This window comes from Siniperca chuatsi, linkage group LG15, assembly GCF_020085105.1.
Source record: "Siniperca chuatsi isolate FFG_IHB_CAS linkage group LG15, ASM2008510v1, whole genome shotgun sequence".
NCBI classification, from domain to species: domain Eukaryota; kingdom Metazoa; phylum Chordata; class Actinopteri; order Centrarchiformes; family Sinipercidae; genus Siniperca; species Siniperca chuatsi.
Genome location: NC_058056.1, coordinates 10580191 through 10601928, shown reverse-complemented (window position 1 = coordinate 10601928; position 21738 = coordinate 10580191). Strand labels below are relative to the sequence as shown.

Genomic DNA, 21738 nt, shown 5'->3' with positions numbered 1-21738 from the left:
ATAACCACGGTGTGAAATATAAGACGGCATTCTGTGGGGATTTACAGGCAGACAATGCACCTTTTAATGATTCACTGACTCGCTCTGCTTGTGCAGATTTGGGCTGAAGAAATATTTTTTGGTGTTTTCCACTTCAAGATTACACCAAAGAGTTTCAAATTAGCCAGGAGGTCCTCCTGTTTTATTATTCAGCCATGCTTATGTCTTAAAAAAAAAATCTTGTAAATCTGTGTGTTATCCTGTTGTGACAAGTGCTCAGTCATTAACAGGTTATTGTTCTTATTACGCAGCAGCACAATTCATTGCCAATGCATCCAAACTTTTGATTGATGATTATATGGATTGAGCTTATGATAAATGTCTCTGAGAACTTTACAACATAACATTTTGACAGTGTTTCTCCCGTTTCTTGCCGCAGTGCACGGCCTATCCGCCAGCTCTCAGGACTCGGCCAAGTCCCCGGAGCCGTCCGCGGACGACGAATCGCCGGACAACGACAAGGAAACTTCCAGCAGCGGCGGCAGCGACTCCGGCAAGAAGCGGAAAAGGAGGGTGTTGTTTTCTAAGGCGCAGACCTACGAGCTGGAGCGCCGCTTCAGGCAGCAGAGGTACCTGTCCGCCCCGGAGAGGGAGCACCTGGCCAGCTTGATCCGCCTCACCCCGACCCAGGTGAAGATCTGGTTCCAGAACCACCGGTATAAGATGAAGAGAGCCCGGGCCGAGAAAGGTATGGAAGTGACCCATCTCCCTTCTCCCAGGCGGGTGGCCGTGCCCGTCTTAGTCAGGGATGGAAAGCCTTGTCACACTCTTAAAGCTCAGGACTTGGCGGCCACTTTTCAGGCCGGGATCCCCTTCTCGGCTTATAGTGCCCAGTCACTCCAACACATGCAGTATAACGCGCAGTACAGCGCCGCGGCCACGCCACAGTTCCCCACAGCACATCACTTGGTGCAAACGCAACAGTGGACTTGGTGAGAGAAATTTTAGAGACTTGGCTTGGAGGCACGATAGGGAGTTTCACCACAAAGCAAAGAAAAAAATAAAACACAAAAAACAAAAGACTTTTCATTTTTGCAGCTTGACTCATATATATACTACCATTTTTATTCGGGGCTCATGTGTGCGCCGTGTTTACATGTTTTCGTTAAGAGAACTGGGTCCAAACCTCTCCCTTATAGATTTTATTAAGAATGTCAATGCTCTTCTTGTGAACATTTTTGTAAAGTATGTTGTGTGTTGGTTGTAGAGATGTTTTCCTCTTTTTTCCCCCCTTTTGTCCCTTCGTGTTATTATCAGCACGTACGAACCACTTTATAATTATAGAAATTTTAATTTCTTGCTTCTTTTATGGACCGAAAAAATATTTATGGCCATGAATAAACACTGGCAACTTTTCAGCTATTTTCCTTTTGTTTTTATTTCCTGTAAATATATTGTGGCAAATGTTTGCAACCTAGGGAGCTTTCGGTAGCGTAAAGCTGAAGATCGGCTCTCTATATATATATATATATATATATATATATATATATATATATATATATATATATATATATACAAATTTTAAAAAATGAGGGAGAAATTTTTGGCGAAACGTTATGACTGCAGTGTCAGATCATATGTAAATAACAGTGTAGCCCCGCGGTGATGGCTAAATATCCCAATTTTTTATAAGGATTTTAAAATAAAATGCTGTGTTTCTGAAATGGGGGTTTGGTTTATAAGTGTCCTATTCAATTTGATCATCTTTGAAAAGACATCGCTAAACATCATAATGGAAGGCGAGGAGCCAAACACTATATTGTGGCACAGAATGGAGCTTGACTCTGGGAACAAATCTCCAGCGCACTTCAGTCCTTTCTTTTTAAGCAAATTTAATCCGGAGAATATTTTTTTCTGAGTCCGAACACCTCACTAATAAAGAGCCTAAAGTCACTTGTGAAATGGGACTAAAATCCACTCACTTAATATAAGAGGGCTTCTCCACATAAGAAGCTTTTGAGTCAAAAGCTCTCCTTTTTGTCAGCATCCCCAACCACTCCCAGCCTTGGGTGTAAAGTGGTAGACCGTGTGTGGAGGGGAAAAATCGTTTAATGCAATAAATGTTTTGTTATCTTGTTAAGCGCTAAACTGCAAATAGAGCAGGAATCATCAGTGACTCACCAGTCTTCTTTGTTTAACCGCGGCCAACGCTCAACTAAAATGCACACAGGTTAGAGGGGCTTTAACCGCCTAATGAAGGCATTTCTCATATGATCATATAGCGTGTTAGCACTGATATTCCGCATTAAAATATACTTCGCCCTATTAGTCACCATGTTCTATAAAGTGGAACCAAAACAAGCACAAATGGCTCCCCAGTGAACCGCAGCGCACTGCGGATTATCAGACTCCAGTCAATATCTTGGGTAAATATGATAACCAAGTAGAAAAATCTATGCATTCTGTTTGTCCCGGGACAAAAATCTCACAACAGATGTTAGAGTCGCCCCTATCATCACTGAACAAACAGCCAAATTGGGCAGATTTGCTAATTATTTACAGAATTGAGTCTCAAGGGGCTACTGCTTTTGTGGGCGACACAGACTCAATTTGTCCCTGACAGAAAGGTTTTGTGTCTCACCACTGGTTGAGCTTGTAGGTCAAATAAATCAGCAATTTGCTCATAGTTTTCGTTTTTTTTTTTATGTCTTTGTAGATAAACAAGAAATACGCAGCTTTGCTTAAAGCCACTAATCGCGTATGGGCTACCACAGTTATTATGGGGGAATCGATGTGAGGAGAAATATATGAGACGGGAATTATAAAGTGAACCGCAAAAGGCGGCGATAAAGGATTGGCTGACTGTGATCGGATTTTAGTCAACTCCAGCTGATGTTCTCGCTTCTTTCAAATACAATTTAACACATTTAACTGGTCTTATGACAACACCGATATATTTAAAACCTCATGAGTAAAAGAAAAACGCAGACTTTTGTGTTGCAAGGCTTTTTGCCTCTCTCATGAGGCAGTTTTGTGACTCTATCGTGGCATAATACAGTACACGACACGACACAGAGACAAAGGGGGTTTGCTGGATGTCAGAGGCGTGCATGTTAACGAGCAGAAGGAGTGGGGATGCAGACAGTGTAGATAGAGAGACTGACAGAGTTTCTTGGTGCTGTTCAGAGTCAGGGAGATGCATCCTTGGGCTTTTTGTCCTGCCTGTCACTTGGTGCCATTGTGATCTTTGCTGCACACGTTGTATCCCATATGGGCAGCTGGGCTCGGACAAGGAGAAAAGGATCTCTTACAAACCCCAAATTGTATCAAGCTTTCAAATAAAGCATTGTTGTCTCTCAAAGAAAAACGAATTAAAAATTCGTGCTATATCTATTCTGGTCAAAAAAAGAAGCCCCATTCACAGATAACAGGGAGTCCTTCTTCCTTGATAGAGCTATGCCAACAACAGCCTTCTCATTTCTCTTCTCCCTCTATCCCCAATTCTCCAAACTGAAAGGCTGATTATTGTCTGTCCTCGAAAGTCGCTCGTCATAGCGCAAAAACTATTTTTGATACCAGACAGTGTTCTTCCTTGTTTGCTTTGAGCCCCACTGGTATGCGTAGGCCCATTTCTAAAATAGACACATGGAAAAAATATTTGACACGATTTGCCCCCATCAGAGTCCGTTTTATGGATTTCCGCATCAGGTGTAAAAGTGAGCTACTGTGCACATTCTGCACCAATTAAAGACTGGATTTCACAAAACCTTTCCCGGATTTTACGCCAGTGTAGTACTGTAAGTTATATACCAAGTCGCTTTACATGCAGGTGGCAATTACAGAAATATGCAAATAGTAGCTACGACTGATTAATCTAAGAGGTAAATGTTGAAGCTTCCATTTGCATTCTAATTTTATTGTGAATCCGATGATCTGGAAGTGATGCTGTGGGATGCAGATGTTGTTCCATGGAAACAAAAACTGGCTATATTGGCAGGTGTTTAGTGGACTAATGCGCCAAGATCTGCTGCTGTGGGAAAGACTAAAAATGACCTTAAGAAAATGGCTCTTGTATTTCTAAAGATCCTATTGAATTGTACATTTATGTTTCAAGATTTTTTGTATTTTATTATACATTTTGTATTTTTTTTTTCATGACCCCGCGAATCTGGATCTAAAGCATACCGAGCTTCCAAATTTATTGTAGATTTAAACACATTTTTAGGTCAACCTAAATCATTTATTTGTGCATCCAGTCATGCTCTGTTGTGTCGCAGCCCCCAATAGAAGCAAAATAAAAAATGCTAGCGGTGTAAGCCTTTATGATAAACTTTTACGGTTAACAACATTCCCTTTGCACCAGTGTTTTGTCATTAACGCACCAGAAAATTACACTACCCCTCCACCAGCTCAGCAACAGGGTCAGATTTATCGGAAATTGCTTTTGGCTGCTTGAAGGGATAAAGCAGGCGACATTAAAACAAGCATCTTGGCGTAGTTCAACCTGCGTGGATAACACTATTATATACCTTGGAATACAATACTTGAGGAAATATGCACTTGGGACACCATGGATCTTCGTCATCCTGCCCATTTGAACCTCGACATGAATCATTTTTCTATCATGCTCATCGCCAAATAAACGAGGATTTCAAAGCTATAATAAGCGGTGCTTTTCATTTAAAGGAAGCTATCTGGGTTTTATTGCCTTAAAGGAGATCTAGATTAGATTCGCCACAGTGCCGATATTAAATAGAGAGGGAGTGATGGAGGGAGGGAGAAGCAGAGCAGGAATTGTTGCGCCAAGCTGCCACAAGATGGAAGCAGAGGTCTTCAGTTGGCGTCATGCAGTTTTTACCTGCAAATGTCTAACAGTCCAACTTCTAATCCAATTCATCTAATTCCAGCACTGCAAATTACTGCATCAAAATTATATTCCAACTGCTGAAATTAACGTGTTTTATATTTTTCTGTTTAATGAACCAGACATCCTGACAAACTTGACTTGTTTTTTTAAGTGCATGACTGCGGTTTATGACAATGTTGTGGATCTTGAGAGCATAATCACATCGCTCTTGAAAAACAAGCCAGACTCAACGTAAACAGTCCACAGGCAATTCGCACTGCTTCCATTTCAAATTAGAGAGAGAGAGAGAGAGAGAGAGAGAGAGAGACTGGGTATTTCCACGGTGTGGCGCAATAGGATAGGGGGACAAATATGGTGCAGATTAACTCACTTCAGTGAAAGTGAACAATAGAGCTGAAGTGAGGTTTTCCAAGAAAAGTCTGAGCTCAGTCAGTGCCACAGCAAATAAGACTTTGAGTCAAATGTCCACAGTATGAAACACTGAATCCTTATTACTGTTATTTCTATATTAGAAGTGATCAAAGAAAGCTGTTTTTTTTTTGTAAAATACATAATATCTAACACAAATGACAAGAAATATCCTCGTGGAGCACCTAGTAACAAAATCAAACAGATATGTGGGGTCTGATGGCTCTAAAACAAAACAAAATACTCAGCATCTATAATCATATTTGGTACATAGAATCTATTCATTATTTGAATGTCTATCACGTCCTGCAGTTATGGACTTTCCAGGCTGCAAAGTGCCTGAGCACCATCATCCCCTCATGCAGAGAAGAAGTATACAAAATGGGTCAAATGACAAAATAAAAGGCTACCATCTTTATGCACCTGCTCAGTTCAGCATCAGTGAGCTTGCACCTGTAGGGGGCCTCATTGGGTTAGAAAGCTCTACTAGCAGGGGGGTGGAGGGACACTGAACATGATGGAAGAGGAGTGAGAAAGGAGGACAAGAAGTGTTTAATCTGCAAGAGTTTTGACCACTTTAATAAGGCTGATGTGGGAAAAAAATACAAAGAAAGAACAAAAAGCTTGCAACAAAACTGCACATTGCAACTGGGAGGACAGCAACACGGATGATATTTCATAATCTGGTCTAGGATTTCTTTCTATTTAATGGTTTTGTGGGAAGACAAAGATGGGCATGGAAAAGTATCATCTCAAAATCTCATTTAAATATCTCCAAATTAACTACCAACCTGCTTTCGAATTGCTTGTGACATCAGCAATGTGTGTGTATTTGTGCAGGTGGCGGGGTGGCGTTATTAGGGTGCATGGTGCTGTGTGAACCAGAGCGAATCCACACAGCAAATCCACAAGTTTTACTTAGTGGGACAGAGCGTCTACAGGGTATTGTTCAGATCAGCCTCCCATCTGCATGAGAAGACCCTGGCAAGCTGAGAGCTGTCTAACATGCGCCAGTATCTGCGGGTTTAAACAAGGAAGAAACAGAAGAGCTGCAGCTTGATGACAGTTTTCTGTGGAGCTTAAGGAAAGAGAGAAAGATCCCTGCAGCATCTTTGAGCATCTCCAACTTCTGTCATGTTGTGTTCATCTATAATGTGAATAAAATGGGATTCTTTTTCTTACCTTTGAATTGTATCCAATTCGAAAGCAAAGAATAGTCATTTGTATTATGTATGATTAACACAGAAAAATTATAATACAGTATGTGCCTGCAACAAGTCTATTTATTTCACGACAAATAAGGAGTTCATTTCATAATCAGCATTGCATTGTATTTTTTCAAATGCATTCACAATTTGAAGATGGCATATTTCATATCTTTAATTTATGGAATAATTGCTCACTAATTAACCTCTAAATCTGTTTACAATTTATTCCCTTGTCTGTCAGTATCCTATACAAAAAATCCTTGATGTTCATCTGGCAGTTTAGTTTGAATTTGTTAGTTTGCTAAATAAGAAGACAAAATTTAGTGTGTGAAATTGAAAAGGGGAAGAATTTACTTAACAGTCTGGTAAAACTATGGCCATAAAATGATTGTGTCATGCAGTATTAAATACCCCCATATTTTACATCTGTATGACATGTATCATTTGAATCATTTACATGTATCCAGCAAATAAACATTCTGACAATATTGTCTAATTGGTTTTACAATTTGCTCTCCTGCTCCTTACTCTGAGGTGTAACACTTGCTTTTAGCTGCTTTTCATTATCAGCTGTGTACAATGTAGTTCTTTCACATGCACATGGAGAGAAAATGCTGAACCCATTTGCTTAAGTGTCCTTGTCTCCATGTAAGGTCATTTTCACAAGCTTCATTTGTCAGGAGTGTAAGTAGACGTAGCAGAGTTTTAGCTCCTTTCTTGTTCCGAATCAGACTGAAACGGAGGAAAGGCTAAGGCAGGGCTGAGTAATGCACTTTTTCTGAATATTAAAGTGCTAATAGTAATATTCAGCAGAGTCTGTGAACAAGATCTTTTAAGTGCTTCACATTGAAATAAACAGATCTGTGTTTAGCTTCCATTCTCGCTTCCTTGAACAAGACAAAACATGCAGCAGTGTTTTGTTGTGGGAGACGCTGATAGTGCAGTTCTTAAATTGTGGTAGTGGTAGGTCTGAGTTTAAAAGTACTACAAATGAGCAGCAGCCAGTTTAGAGTCATCTTTGTGAAAAAGGAGTGAGCGTCAAGGTTCTTGACTTTGCTGAATGTTGAGATTAGGAAAACAGCAGAGTCTGCAGTGCACGCACGGATACTAGTCACGAGCTGATCCGGTAGAGTGCTCAGACAGAGAGAGTTTTTTTTCTTCCCAGGTACCTTACGCCATCCGTCTACCAGTATTCCATGACTACGGCCATGTAAAAATGTCATCAGCATGGGGAATGAAATAAAGGACTACAGAAACGCATAATGGCTTTTTTATTTTGGTCACTTTTTTTCTACAGAGTGGGCTTATAATGTATAGAATGGTCATTATTACCATTTGAAAGTTTATGATACACTGTATGTAGGCTATCAATAGGAAGCCAGTTTCATAGCTTCATTACACATTTAAGTAGCATAAGATCTCACCAGGTGTAAGAAACCCGGACAGTGGATTTTTTACTCTAAGTTTGAGCAAAACATACAGTCCAGTAGATTCAGAATACATCAATAAGTCATATTCTAACAGTGGATACCCCATCTACATCTCTGAGAGTACGACAGTCAGTGTAAAAAAAAAAGGGTTATTGAGAGCTATTAATAACTAAATGTGTCTCAGGCAGAACTGTTTAATTCAGCTTCCTCCTGCTCTCACTGGTGTGCAAACTCTGGTACATTACTGGGGAAAAAAAAAAAATAATAATACACACACAAAATATATATATATATATAACCATTCAACCATCACCTTTGAAGCTGGTTTTATGTATAAGGAAAAGGTTGGACCGATACAGTGACCATTAACTAGTTTTGTGCCATGGCCTGGGATGTCAACTGAGATTCTTGAAATGCTCTTTTCTTTCTTACATTTTCAAAAGTTAGTCACTCTGCGTTATTCTAATGAGGTTTGTTTCATTGCTGCCAGACAATGCTGCTTATCAATCTGTTAAGTTCTTAACAATGCTTGGAAGTCTTGGAACAAAATTTTCTTGGAAAAATAACAATTCAGCTATACTAAGTGGTTCTCATCCTGTCATGTCAATATACTATAAATGTAAAGGGATGATAAAACCTTCCTGAAAGAAACTTTAAATAAGAAAACAGTTAATCAATTTACTTTTAAGTCACAGTGTATACGTTATGTTTGGATTTCTCCCACACTCTTATGGTTAGCTAACACACTGGCTCATAGTGACAATAGCAGGCTGACAGTGTTAGTTGAACAAAGAACTGAATATTTCATAATGTGACTTTTTAGTGAATAGAAAAATCATAATAAGTACAGACCGTGTGAGGTGTTCATGACACTGTTTGTAATGGACTGAAACAGTGACTGACAACAGCAACCCGATGTTTATTGTCTAGTGGATTCATTTAGCATTTTAGGAGACATGTTCATTCAACCGCTTTTGTTCAAGTTGACATTTGTGGTATTTTAGACTTGATGTAGATTTGACACTTTAAAAAAAAAATTGCTCCATTTTAATGACATTGTGCGGTAAACTAAATTAAACCAAACTAGAGGGAACTAATAGTACTGACACACAAACTTGCGTTTTCATCCCAATTTATGTACAAGATCAGAGATATCAACGTTATGCCATGTCATTGTTATTAATGTAATTGATTCCCCTTTTGAGTTATTCACTAAATTTGTACTGCCGAAAGAAGAGGACCAAAATACATATGACAAGCATGCCATGTGCCGAAACATAATGCTCACGTTTATAATTAAAAATTTTAATGATATAGATAATGTTGTTCATTTAAATTGATGGGCTTAGGAACATTTTCTATCTTTTGCAGGTACATTTATACCAACAATGCATGATAATTAATATTTGGAGCCAACTCGGCTTAAAGTCCTTTGTCTCTTACATGTGTGAGTTCTTCTTTTAAAAGTTGTGCTGCTGTGTTATGATATGCAAAGTGCCATATGGTCTTACTTTCCTTTGTCTTCTCTTTCTCAATGTTCCATCTTAGGACTTGAATTGTCTTGTATAAAACCCACAGTCCGCTGCAGTCAGATGGGCTGGATGGGGGACAGCGCCAACAATCAGGTTCCCAGAGTTGAGTGTTTATGCCTTTCACTTAATGGATTGTCTCACCTTCTTCAGAGGATGAACATGAGGTGCTTGAGATGCCAGAACTGCAAATGGATCCTGGGGCTTTGAGCCTGATAACACCCGGCCGTCATCTGTTTCAGACATGCTTCAATCAGCATGCGTGATGATCAAAGAGCAACGATGTGGCAGCAATGTGTTTTACCAATTCAAGTTGCCTAATTAGCTTCCTGTTTAAAGAGGATGTAAAATATGTGTAGCAAGTTGTTCATATCATGTGTTTGTGCACTTGTACCCTGTGGTGAATTTATAATGTGATTCGGAGCTAACTTCACTGAATGGAAAATAAATTAAAAAAGCTTCTCCATGACATTTTTTTAGCGAACTTGCTGACAGTATTTCGATATGACCGAGCAACACACTGTCTGACTTTATGGTGTCATGCATCACATTCAGTCTTTACACTCCTTGTGATGCATGATACTGAAGCAATAACCTTCAACTTATTTATCTTGTATAGTCACCGACATGATCCGCTGACCATATTTTTTTTATCCACACAAAGGCAATACAGTAGCACAAACAACTTCCCATCAGCCCACTGTCCTTTGTCCTTTGTTTGACATTAGTACTCTAAGAATTAAAATAAAATCACAAGCCCCACGAAACAAACACTGATGCCTGGATTCATCTCTAAAATCTCTCACTCCCTTATTTCACTGTCTGATCAGCTGACCAACACAGAGAGATATCCAAGCTGAGACAATTATAAGGGGGAGTATCACATTCATGGCAGCCATTGCCATGAATGCCAAGTGCACCTGAGCAAGACACAAAACCTCACTCTGTTGCAGGGTTACTGCACAACGAGAGACATAGCTTTTTGTTTAAGGAAAATGTTCTAAGGAAATTCATGTGAATTTATATCCAGGAGGGATATGCACTGACTTTTTTTTTTCATGCTTTTATTTCTTCATATCTTGACTGTTGTAACTCAGTTTACAGCATGTGGGACACACTTAGTCAGCCTTGTCTCACCCACAATTAGTTCTAAAGGCAAGCAGCAAGGCTTCTCACTGGCACTGAGAAGCGAGGCCATGGCCATGGCTACCAATCAAATGCAAAATATATTATTTTTGTTTTTAGAGTCAGCATGGTTTGACACCAGTTTATATTTCTGACATTCTCGACTCCACTCAACGTCCAGGCCCCTCAGATCCTCTGTCCAGTGTCTCCTCTCCAGTCCATTGCCCCAGTTAAAATCCCATGGAGTGGTTTAGCATTTTCCATTGTTGTCCAGATTGTGAAACAGTTTATTCTTAACTGCAAAGTCTTCCACTGCTGCTGGCATTTTTAAACTCATTGTTAAACCCAACAGTTTTACTTTAGCTTTTGAGTCTTCCCAAACGTAAATGATTGTTTATATTCTATTTTACATTGCATTGCTTTTTGTATTCTTACAATGTATTTATTGTCATTATAAATTATCTAAATGTATTTTTAACTTATCTGTACAGCACTTTGGTCAAAGTTTGTTGTTTTAAAATGTGCTCTGTGAATAAAATTGGCTAGACTTGTTCAATAAAATAAATCAATATGATTTTTATTTTGGGAGTTTACAAAAGAAGCCATTAAGTTTAAATTTCAACTGGTACCGGACACATTCATTAGGAAGAATGAATACAGCAAATATAACAGTATGTAATACAAATAACAGAAGTTCCAGGTGTATTTATGTAAAAACATAAATATATATAAAATATACTGTATATAAGAGCAAGCAATGCTAATTTTGTGAGACTTGCCTTTGCTCCTCTACATTTCAGAGGGAAATACTGCACACTTCATTCCACTATGTGTATGTTTATCTGACAGCAGTTGTTAACAGTTACGTAGCAGAATAAGATACAGTATAACATACAAAACACACGATGCACTGCTGTAATTTAAACCACTCAGCAGTATATGCAGTAGTTAGCCTAGGTACAAGGAACACCTACCGCATTAAAAATCTATCTGAAATTGACCATTCATCAGAATGAATGCCTTTACTTAACTCAGACAGCACATCGTTTATTTTGATTCAAATTTTATTGCAAGTCTAAAATGTGTACTGTATATACTGTATGTAGTATATGAAGTATTTTTACATTTTGGTATTACTCCCTTTGTTCAAGTGCAGTGTTTAAATTCCCCCTAGTAATTAAATGGTGGATTTTATTGTGTTGAGTCGTGTGTCTTCCACCCAACAGTATGCTTGTTCATTAAGATACCTCAAATATTTATTTATTTGAATTACCTGAGGTAATTCAATCATAGTAATAATCATAATCCCTGATGTCAGGATGAATAATATATATAGAAGTTCCAAAAAAGTGTTGCAGTTGCATTGGATGCATTTTTGTCTTTTGAATTTAATTCATGAAGTACATAGTCCCTAATGTGAAGCCATTTATAAAAGGCATATTTCTGTAAAAAATAGTTGTAATGCCTGTAACAGTTATTTTAGGACTTTTATTTTGAAGCATACAATGGAACTGGGCCAGCCGTCTATAACAGAAGCACATCTGTGCGCGGTCCCTGGATGAGCTGGGAACACCTGGGAGAGAAATCTCCAGTTAGAGGAGTCCCTTCCCTCTGCTAATGTCACTCAGGTGCTCTTGAGCAAGACACTTCACTTCACCCTCCACTGCTTAATGTCCAGCAGCAGAGCACTGCAGTGACGTGCAGTGAACAGGTAGGAGGCAAGAGTCTTTACTGTGTGTGTGTTACCTCACTGCTGAGACACTGCAGCAATGTTCAGACAACCTACCATTAATGAATTAAAATATTGAAAAAATATGCTACATGATGTTAGTGTATGTACTATCAGTAAGAGGAGTCTGGGAGAACATGTAGATCTTGATAATTAACTCAAATGGCAAAAGACTTACAACAAACAAACAACTGATCCATGTGATAAGGTGCATTCTATAACATAATTTAGTCTTTACTAAAATGTGTCAAGCTCACTGATAATGTTGTAACTGACACTGTAGTTGATTTACTAACCTTACTGCGTTACAGTAATTGCTATATTATGCAACAGAAATAGTGTGTTCACACTTAAAACAATAGTCAGCTGCCCATATGAACACTACCACTGGTTTTGCTTGCTGTAATCATTCCTCCTGTTCATACTGGCCATTAAGAGGTCCTTTCCTAATGCGTGTTCGATATAAGTGATGAGGGACAAAGTCCACAGTCTTGTTTTGTGAAAAAATGCATTCCCAAGTGTATCTGAAGCTTATATGAGGCTTCAGCAGTTGGCACCTGACTATTGTTTTAAGAGTTGAAAATTGTGAACCTATCCTTATACCTATAATAACCTATAATATACAGAGCACATCATTTTTACGTTTGTTATTTATTCCTCTATTATCTAGATCATTTGGAGCTACATGTAAGTTGAAATGCATGTGAGAGACACTTAAGGAGATTGACCTTGAATGCAGTCACTCGCAGTCAAGAAAAATCGTTGTCCATTTGTGTTTTCATAACTCATGATAGATGGAATGTTTTGTTTGGTAAGCATAGACACTCTATGACACAACAGACAGCATTATCAGAGTTCTTGGGGCTTCATTTTAGCAGTGACTTCTGGTTTCAAGTACTGACATTGTTCACTGCACTCTACATTGTAGAGCATGTAGAGTGCATGAGTATACATGTCACAGCAGACATGTATACTTGTCATAGGAGTAAAAGCACAGGTGTTACTAATAACATTAACAATGGCCATGATAGTGTGAAGGTGAGCCAGCATGCACAGTATCAGGACCCTGAAACTAAAGCAGCTAAATGGAATTCACCCATCATTCATTTTATCATCTACACATGCGCTTTTCCTACTGTTACACGTCAAAGTGTCTTCCATGAAAAAGGCCTATTGTACCTTTACAAAGAACCCACTTGAATACAGAATCAGTATGTGGATGTTTGTTCTTTCTTTTACAAATAATGAAATATTAAATCTGGCCATATTCCCAAATAGAACTGCATTCATGGATTAAAAATATGTGTAAACAACACAATCTTCCACATTATCACATTCGTTGTGATGCATGAACAACACATTTAAAGCTGCAGGAAGAAATGATTGCTGTGTAAGTAAAGTGTATTTTGAAAAGAGAATTTTCCATGATACCTCAGCAACCTAAGAGCAACTGAAAATAATCTCATTACAAAGTCTTTAATATCTCACGCACAGTGGCAAACACAGTCAGTGAACCTGCATAAAGCCTGACTTGTAGATTTTAATAAATCATGAAATCTACAAACTGACTTGTTTTTTTAAACACCTGGGTATGTGTCCATTACATTTACTTGGATATTGCTGTCGTGTATAACATATCATACACTGCAAACATCAATAAATCAAATAAAAGCTGTGAGAGAGAGAGAGGTGAGCAGTGGCAGATGGCTGAAGGATGTTTTGTGTGTTTTCCCCGTGACTGAGCAGCAGCCGTCCGAGTGGAGGAATCTTTTTCTGGCTCCTGCACACATGGCTGGAGGGAGGAGAGAGGAGGCCCGGTCTGCAGCGTTTTAGCACACAATTTCATGATGGTTTCAGAGAAGAGGCCAGCCAAGCATTTCAAGTGGCGGAGCAGCGAGAGGGCAGCATTGTAGAGGAGAGCAGGTAGTGTAATGATCAGGTAGACAAGATGACATCAAGCGTCCTCAGGGATGGCCAGGCACAGAGAGCTGACATCCTTCCAGAGAGAGAGAGCCACTGAAACAGGACGAGGCAAAACCAACAAACAAGAGAGCCATGAGCCCCAGGCAGACTTGTTATTACTGTACAGCAGCAGAAAGTCAAGTCAGAACTGAGACAAAGAGATTTAAACATGCAGGAACTGAGACAAAGAGATTTAAACACTGTTAGCTTCTGCATTCTCAGCATGAGTAGTGTCAACAGAACAAACGTTATCCATCCATGCATTTTCTACAGCATGAGTTAGTAACAACGCGGTGGTGACTGGAGCCTATCCCAGTGACTTCGGGCCTTAGGCAGGGCACACCCTGGACAGTGGCCAACCTCGTCGCAGGGCGAAACAGACACAGACAAGGACAGACAACCATTCACTCACACATTCATTCAATACGGGCAATTTAGAGTTATCAATTAACCTACACATGCATGTCTTTGGACGGTGGGAGGAAGCCGGAGAACCCGGAGAGAACCCACGGTAACACGGGGAGGACATGCAGACTCCACCCAGAGAGATTGTGTGATGTTGGTCCGGTCCGGGAATCGAACCCACGAACCCACGATCTCCTTATTGGGAGGCAGGAGCTGTAGCCGCTCTGCCACCGTGCACCCCAGAACAAACGTGTTAGGAATATTGTATTTTGTGCACCATCGCCTGACAATGATGGGAGCTGACATTTACATATCAAATACACTTCCTTCAACTCCCAAGATTCTTGGGTCTAAAGAAGAACAGTGGAACTGTGGGAATTGTAGGATGTGTAAAAGTGCAAGTACTAAAATATTTGAATATATGAATGTCTTTTTTAGATTTTGTTCAAACTGAATAGAATTTGTGTGCTTATAAAAATGGTTTATTTTACAATGTAATACTAAATATGCTAGTAGAGTTCAGACTGTTTAATAATTCTTATATTTTACAGTATTATTATTATTATTATTATATTAACACATAAAAAGATACCAGCCTTGAACAGTAAATTCATGAAGTGGGCAGTGAAGACAAGATGTTGACTAAAATGAATAACAAGTTAGACAATTTACTCAACACTAACATCAACACTAAACATGGCCGTTTAAAAACTAAATCAAATTGAACTGCATGTGTTACTTCTAACATAACTATTTTTATTTTACTTTCTATATTATACTACCCTTGCTTTTTCAAATTCAGGATGTATTCTATTAAAATACACTAGGTGTTATAACTGACCTGGACCATGTCATTTACAGACCAGCATGTGAGGCATACAATGTCACCTTACAGAAATGTATCATTATAAAACACTGTTTCCTTTTAAGCATTGATATATTTTTTAAACTATTCTTGTCATGTAATATATATGGTTTTCTTTTTCTAGGTAAAGAGATAAAGAGATGCACACGGTATGACAAATTTAGAAAGTAAAAAAATACATCAGTAAAAAATTTAATCTGCCACACATACCAATTCTCCTTGTGGTTAATAAAAGCCTCTTGTATCTCAGGACAGTGTACTCTTTGTCATGCGCTACACTCTGATGCCCATGTTGTCATGAACACAGAGAACGTAAATCATTGCAGTATGTCAAGAAAAACAAAATGTACATACAGTGTTGTTGTTGTGGTTATTATTAAGGCATTGGACATTAGTGACTTTGACTCTTTTTTTTTTTCTTGCTGTAGTTCCTCAGATGGCCACTAAAGAAATATTGAAGGAATTTAGCAGTACATTGCTCACAAATGATGTGAATCATTTTTTATATTAAGTGTGGATGTTATTGTTAGAGAAGCAGCACAATGTGAATAGGCTACATATACGCTTTATATTTTGACGTTGAACATTTTACACAGGATTACTGCTTGCTGATTAGTACTTTCTAACTTTGTCGTGGGGGTTAGTGCACATAGTTTTCATTGTAATACGTCTCTTTGAAAATAACTACAGGCTGTTAAGTAAACTTCTAACTAACTTCCTGTTCCAAAATGTCCCACTTCCATAATAACTCCTTTTTTCAGCTTGACCTAGTATAATCTTTGAAAATGTGGATCAGTAAATGAGGATTTAAGACATCAAAATTACTTTCTAAATACAAATAATCTATAATCCAGATACAAAGATATTTTGTTGTTGTTGTTGTTGTTGTTGTTGGTTTGTTTTTGTTTTTTATTAAAAATTTTGATTAAGAGGGAAAATGGTTGATGAGCATGACCACAGTTAGGAGAACAATATGAAAACTAACATAAAAGTAAAACAAGCAATATTGTCCATACAAGGCCATGTTGGGATAAAACACAAAAACAGCATTATTTGAATGGTACCATTTTAATGAGTTCATAGGAATATTGTTTTTTTCTTTTGAAAGAGCAAAAATGAATTCACACAATGCAAGATAGAAACCATCAGAAAAGAGGTGGCCAAAATAATTATGAATTTGTAAAGACTATTCTAATGAATTTTGTCACATACACATAGAGTGTTTATGTGCACACATTAGTAATATGATGTTAAACTAATTTACAATATGCCGATACTTTGATTTCTTTTGATTTCTTATGTCATTCTATTTTTATAGTTCTGCAGATAATGTTTTGCTATCGGAGGGTTCATCTTAACTGGCACTCCCCTCCAGCATGTAGCAGCTGATTTAGGCAGTGTTCATTTTCTGGAAAGAAAACGAATAGAAATTACAATTTAAATCTTTTAACACTGTGCAGTAAAAATGGGTTTTGATGTGATATTCTAAACTGCAGCACGTGGTATGTGCTTGTATCTGTCAGGATCAATACATTCAGAATATGAAGTAGTTTTCTGATGTGTTTATGTGGATTCATCTAAATAATGGTAGGCTATCAGGTAGTCTACTGGATAAAAGCATCCCAAAGTGGGGATAAACAGACAGGTAAAACTACTGCATTGATATGCAGCTACTATTCACATTTCCGTTGTTGAGCTGTGAAGTCATTTAAAAAGTTTCCGTCTCCACTTACAGCACTCAAAGTGCTTTAAAAGTTTTTAATAAGAAGATGCATCTCTTGACAGTTAACATGAAAACAAGTCGAATAAATGAATCCCTAGCGTAAATGGACATCAGGAAACACTTGATACAGACTGCAGCTATTTGCATGCATTCAGGTGTGAAACCACATTTAATTATTATTATTATTTATTTTACTTCACATGATGGTGAGAAACGTCTACAGCTTGAACAGTGTCCAGCTAAACTATTTCCACGGCATCAAAACTCAAATTTCCTGGCAAAATAATGGAACTGAACTAAAGAAAATACAGTGTGAATGCAAATTCCTGAAAAAGGCCAGTTTGCCTCGTAACCTGCTTAAATAGCCCAAAAGTAGGTAAATTATTTTACAATTATATTTGATATAAACCTGCCACAATCATAGCAAGACATGGCTGTAACTCTGCACAGCATCATGTTTTATCAAAACAACTTTAGGCTCGATCTGCTTTTAGTGTGATGCAAATTTAGCTAAAAGATAAAAAAACAAAAAAAACAAATGACGAGACACACCATTGCAAACTATCAAACAGTTCTTACGTGATTGGAGAGCACTGACTTGAAAAACAGTTTATACCTAAAACTATAATTCCAAGATACCTTTTCTGCAGTGAACATTCACATTTTGTATATAAATTTAAAAGATAATTTCAGAACGTGTCATCAAACAGACTTCATCTCATCACAACAATTGGCTGCCAAGGGCAACTAGACGCAGAGAAAGACTGGCAGGGACATTTTGCCATATGAGTAACTGGGTGACAAAGCTAGAGTGAGCCGTGGTTGAGTCACAACCATGCTCTCTAACAGCTTTGTTTACCTGCCCTTACTGCTGCCACAATTAATGCAGCAGAGAAGTGGACGAACCAGGTACCCTTGGAACCTTGGTAATCTGCATTGATCTGCTGCTGTGTTTTTTTAATTGTTGTTACAAAAGAGAGCAGCAATGCGAAAATGTTGCCACTCCAAACAATGCAGAGAACAGCGGCACTCACAGAACCCAGAGTACCTAAAATTTCACGAGGCTAAATCTGTTTCAGAAAGGTGGAATTTGCTGACTTTTCTTTTAGTATAGAGTATAGAATTACAGAATTCAATTATTTATGCGTATATGTATTTATTTATTTCCTTGATGCATGTTTATAATATGATCTATAACGCTAATCTCACAACCATTCATTAATACTGACTATATTAATGTTTATCAAAGAAACTGAGAGCTTCTCAACATACTTGCCAGCATGTATTTGAGTTATAGTTTGAACAAATTTACAGGATGGAGGAATAGTTAGGATTTATATGTCTTTATATGTCATAGCTTACGATTAAATTGGAAATCGTGATAAACACAATGAAATTTGATAAGCTTAATGACTGTACCTCATAACACAAATCATTTTAGTTCTCTTAGAAAGAAACCCACTTATCTTGTGTTTGCATCAGTGCAGAGACAGCTGATCAGTTTGTGACATATAGTCTAATCATTTGTAAAAAATAAAACAAAAAAATGACACCAACAACCTGTGTAAGAGTAAATTATCTGCAGTGCACATCATCAATTAGTGGCTTCAGCGCACACTTGCTGTTTGAAATTGTCTTAAGCTCAAAATATTTACTTTCCACTCTATCTGAAATTTCAGAGCAAGAAGGGGACAAAGTAATAAAGCTATATTATATTTTTATGTGGTGGTATTATCTCTTTCAAAAAAGAGCAAACAACTGGTTTTCATATTCCTGTTCAACAGTTTTGTATCATGCTGTACTGTACCAGACTGTGACTTATTCTTTGGTGTTTCATGGCCTTGCTTTAGTGGCTTGAAAGCTCAAATAACATTGTTTCTTTCAGGCGGCACAGACAGGGATTTACCACAATTTAACTATTTGACTTGGACTGCTTCAAGTAATTAAACAGAAAGTGTGTTATACAGTAAAACTACAGTAGTTTATAATGAAAAAATTATGTTGCTTCCCAAATGCAACATGGCCAGTTACAGGCTTCCCCCTGAAGTGTCTTATTATAACTGTAACTTAATCAAGCAAATGAACTGCTGCACATCATACAGTGAAACTTAAAGAATAACTTCTACACTCTAACCCTATTACAAATTTGAAATCTCCAGTTCCCCATTTTCCCCAGCTGTCAGATTATGGTCAGCATCCCATAAAAGCCCATATTCTGTTTTTGGCGCCCTATTAGCATCATTTCGTCCATCAAGCGACATTAATTGTGAATGAATGCAAACTCCTGCAGAAGAATACGTCTTCAAGAGGCCTGTCACATACTTTCTCCACTTGGGAGGACCTTTAACCTACTTAGCTGAGGAACCGCACCGTTTCAAGTAGTGCAGCTGAAAGATATGCACCTGCCCGCTTTTTACTCTCACACTGCTCGGCGATTTAAGAGGAGAGAAAGTATTTGATCTAAATGGCACTACACTGACTGCAGGTGTGGAATTTTTCCACAAATTTCCACACCAATTCAGCCACAATACAGATGTGGTTTAAATCCAAAATTTGGAATGAAGAAGACAATTAATTTGTCCTGGTGTTGCAAAATTTGTGGTTTGAGTGTCAGTATTCAAAGTTCAAAATGGGCTTTGTTTCTTCTTCACGGAATGCTAAATTAATAACGTACGTAATAACGCCCGAAATGTTTTTCAATACTTTGGAAGAAAACGGTTTACAAAGCCACAGACATTTTGCCATCAACTTAGATTTCTATCGCTAGAAATAATTCTGAGAAAATATTTCCACTTTTTCTGTTGCCTGACATTAAAGGATTTCTAACATAAGACTTGGAAGACTTCACATAGCTTTGGCTTCTTTTCAAATTCAAGATATTTATGTTTCTCCTTTAATTTAGATATTAAAATGACATTTTGTGTTTTAGCAGTTTAGTGCGTAATCGCACTTTTTCGAAGCAAACCGCACCAAAATGTGTACTTCATAAGTCTAACTCTTTCTTGGGAACCATACCCAAGAAATCATTGGGGATCATTTTCTTTAAATTAGTGGCTGATGTGCTGATAATAAATCCCTAGAAATCTAATAAGTGCACTGAGGGGCCCAACACAAATAAAAGAAAAAAGCATGTTCACAGGTCGTGCGTAAATTACGCACGCAAAATGTAACCTGGATTTTGGTTTTGTATGAAAGTAGTGCACTGGCATTTATCATTTTATCTTTAACGTGGCACTAAGATTTTTTTTCTGTTTTTCTCTTGCCAAAAATCATGCAATCTGCACGAAGAGAAAAATTAAGAGAAGACTGGAAACCTCTTACCATTTACATTTTTGCTCGCATTATAGAGAAAAGTTAAAAGTTAAGTTAGAGATTTAAGGGCTGCAAGTCTAAATAAATCCCAATGTTTTCTGCACTTTGTGCTCTGCAAGTGTGTGGCTGAGGTTGCAGGTCAGGACCCTGGCCCTTCAGCCATCTCTCCACATCTCTCAGGGTATTGAACAAGCAAGGACGAGATGGAGAAAAACAATTCAGAAACCAGGCGCTTTGGTCCATCTGCTGTGCTGTGCTGAGGTGAGGGGGTGGAGGGTGGGGGTCTGATATCGGAAAAAGGTTGCCTGTATGATATAAACTACATAAATGAGTTGTTATTTGGTTCTGGTTAACAACACCTAAATGGTCCGATGAACGCTTCCACATAATTTATTGGAAAATTGGTTAAAATGTCCTTATGTTTATTTGCACCAATAAGTCTCATCATTAATGCGCATAAAACCCGATGATTTAATCAAGCAATGCTTGGCATACAGCTCCCTATAGAACGATGGGACTTGGTTGTCATTCTTTTATCACAGATTTTAATTTGTACCTTAGCAATTAAGTGTACCTAAGCAAGTGAAAATATCGAGAAAGTTTGACAGTTGAATTAAGTCTGTAGAAAATCAAAGAGCAGAATTTTAAAAGCGTGTATTTACAGGTAAAAGCAAGACAGTTACAACGCAAAGTAACACACCGTCCCCGTGCGTAATTCTGGGAATAATATATATTTTCCCTCGCTATGTAGCCACCAGGGTACCGCTTATTCTCCTTGGGGCTGCAAGGGTCAGTGTTGGCTAATTTAAATGAATATATTTTATGATATTTATAACACAAGCTGGTTGTATCCTGTAAACACACATCAACAAGCTCTATCCAATAACTATTAACACAAACAGCTGCAAAAAGGCTCGACAATTATTTTCTCTATAAACGTGTCAGATTTATTAACAAACCTTTGCTGGGCCTTTCTTCATAGCTCCTTGGCGCGTCCGTTTGTCCCGCTGCCTTGGCCACATCATATTCACTGGTTGCAAAAGTTAACTTAGATTGACAACTATATTAATGTGGACTATAAACTCTCTTAAGCGTTGCATGCAGCTAACCAGCTCCAGATTTTTATGGGATCCTAATGTTGAGGGTCTGTGGACAAGGGTCCTGCTCTCTGACTCAGTAATCCACAAGGTTGAGAG

General features: G+C 38.1%; 1 protein-coding gene and 1 long non-coding RNA gene across 9 annotated transcripts in view; one reads left to right on the top strand and one right to left on the bottom strand.

The window, feature by feature from the left end:
- nkx2.2a (NK2 homeobox 2a) overlaps positions 1-11111 on the top strand; it is a 17179-nt gene extending 6068 nt beyond the window's left edge. For 3 of the 8 annotated variants that reach the window (XM_044167984.1, XM_044167982.1, XM_044167983.1), the window contains one exon: positions 395-1397. In XM_044167984.1, the coding sequence (XP_044023919.1) occupies positions 395-975 (581 nt within the window). In that variant the 3' untranslated portion in view covers positions 976-1397. Of the gene's footprint in view, positions 1-394; positions 1398-6094; positions 8158-9440 lie in introns of those variants that run through there. The other 5 variants (XM_044167985.1, XM_044167986.1, XM_044167987.1 and 2 more) reach the window with 4 other exon arrangements.
- Positions 11112-13735: 2624 nt separating this feature from the next.
- On the bottom strand, positions 13736-21686 carry LOC122862458. The gene is made up of 2 exons (XR_006374704.1): positions 21502-21686; positions 13736-14291 (listed from the first exon to the last, which is right to left on the bottom strand). It is a non-coding gene; the product is annotated as an uncharacterized LOC122862458 (long non-coding RNA).
- Between the last annotated feature and the right edge of the window lie 52 nt (positions 21687-21738).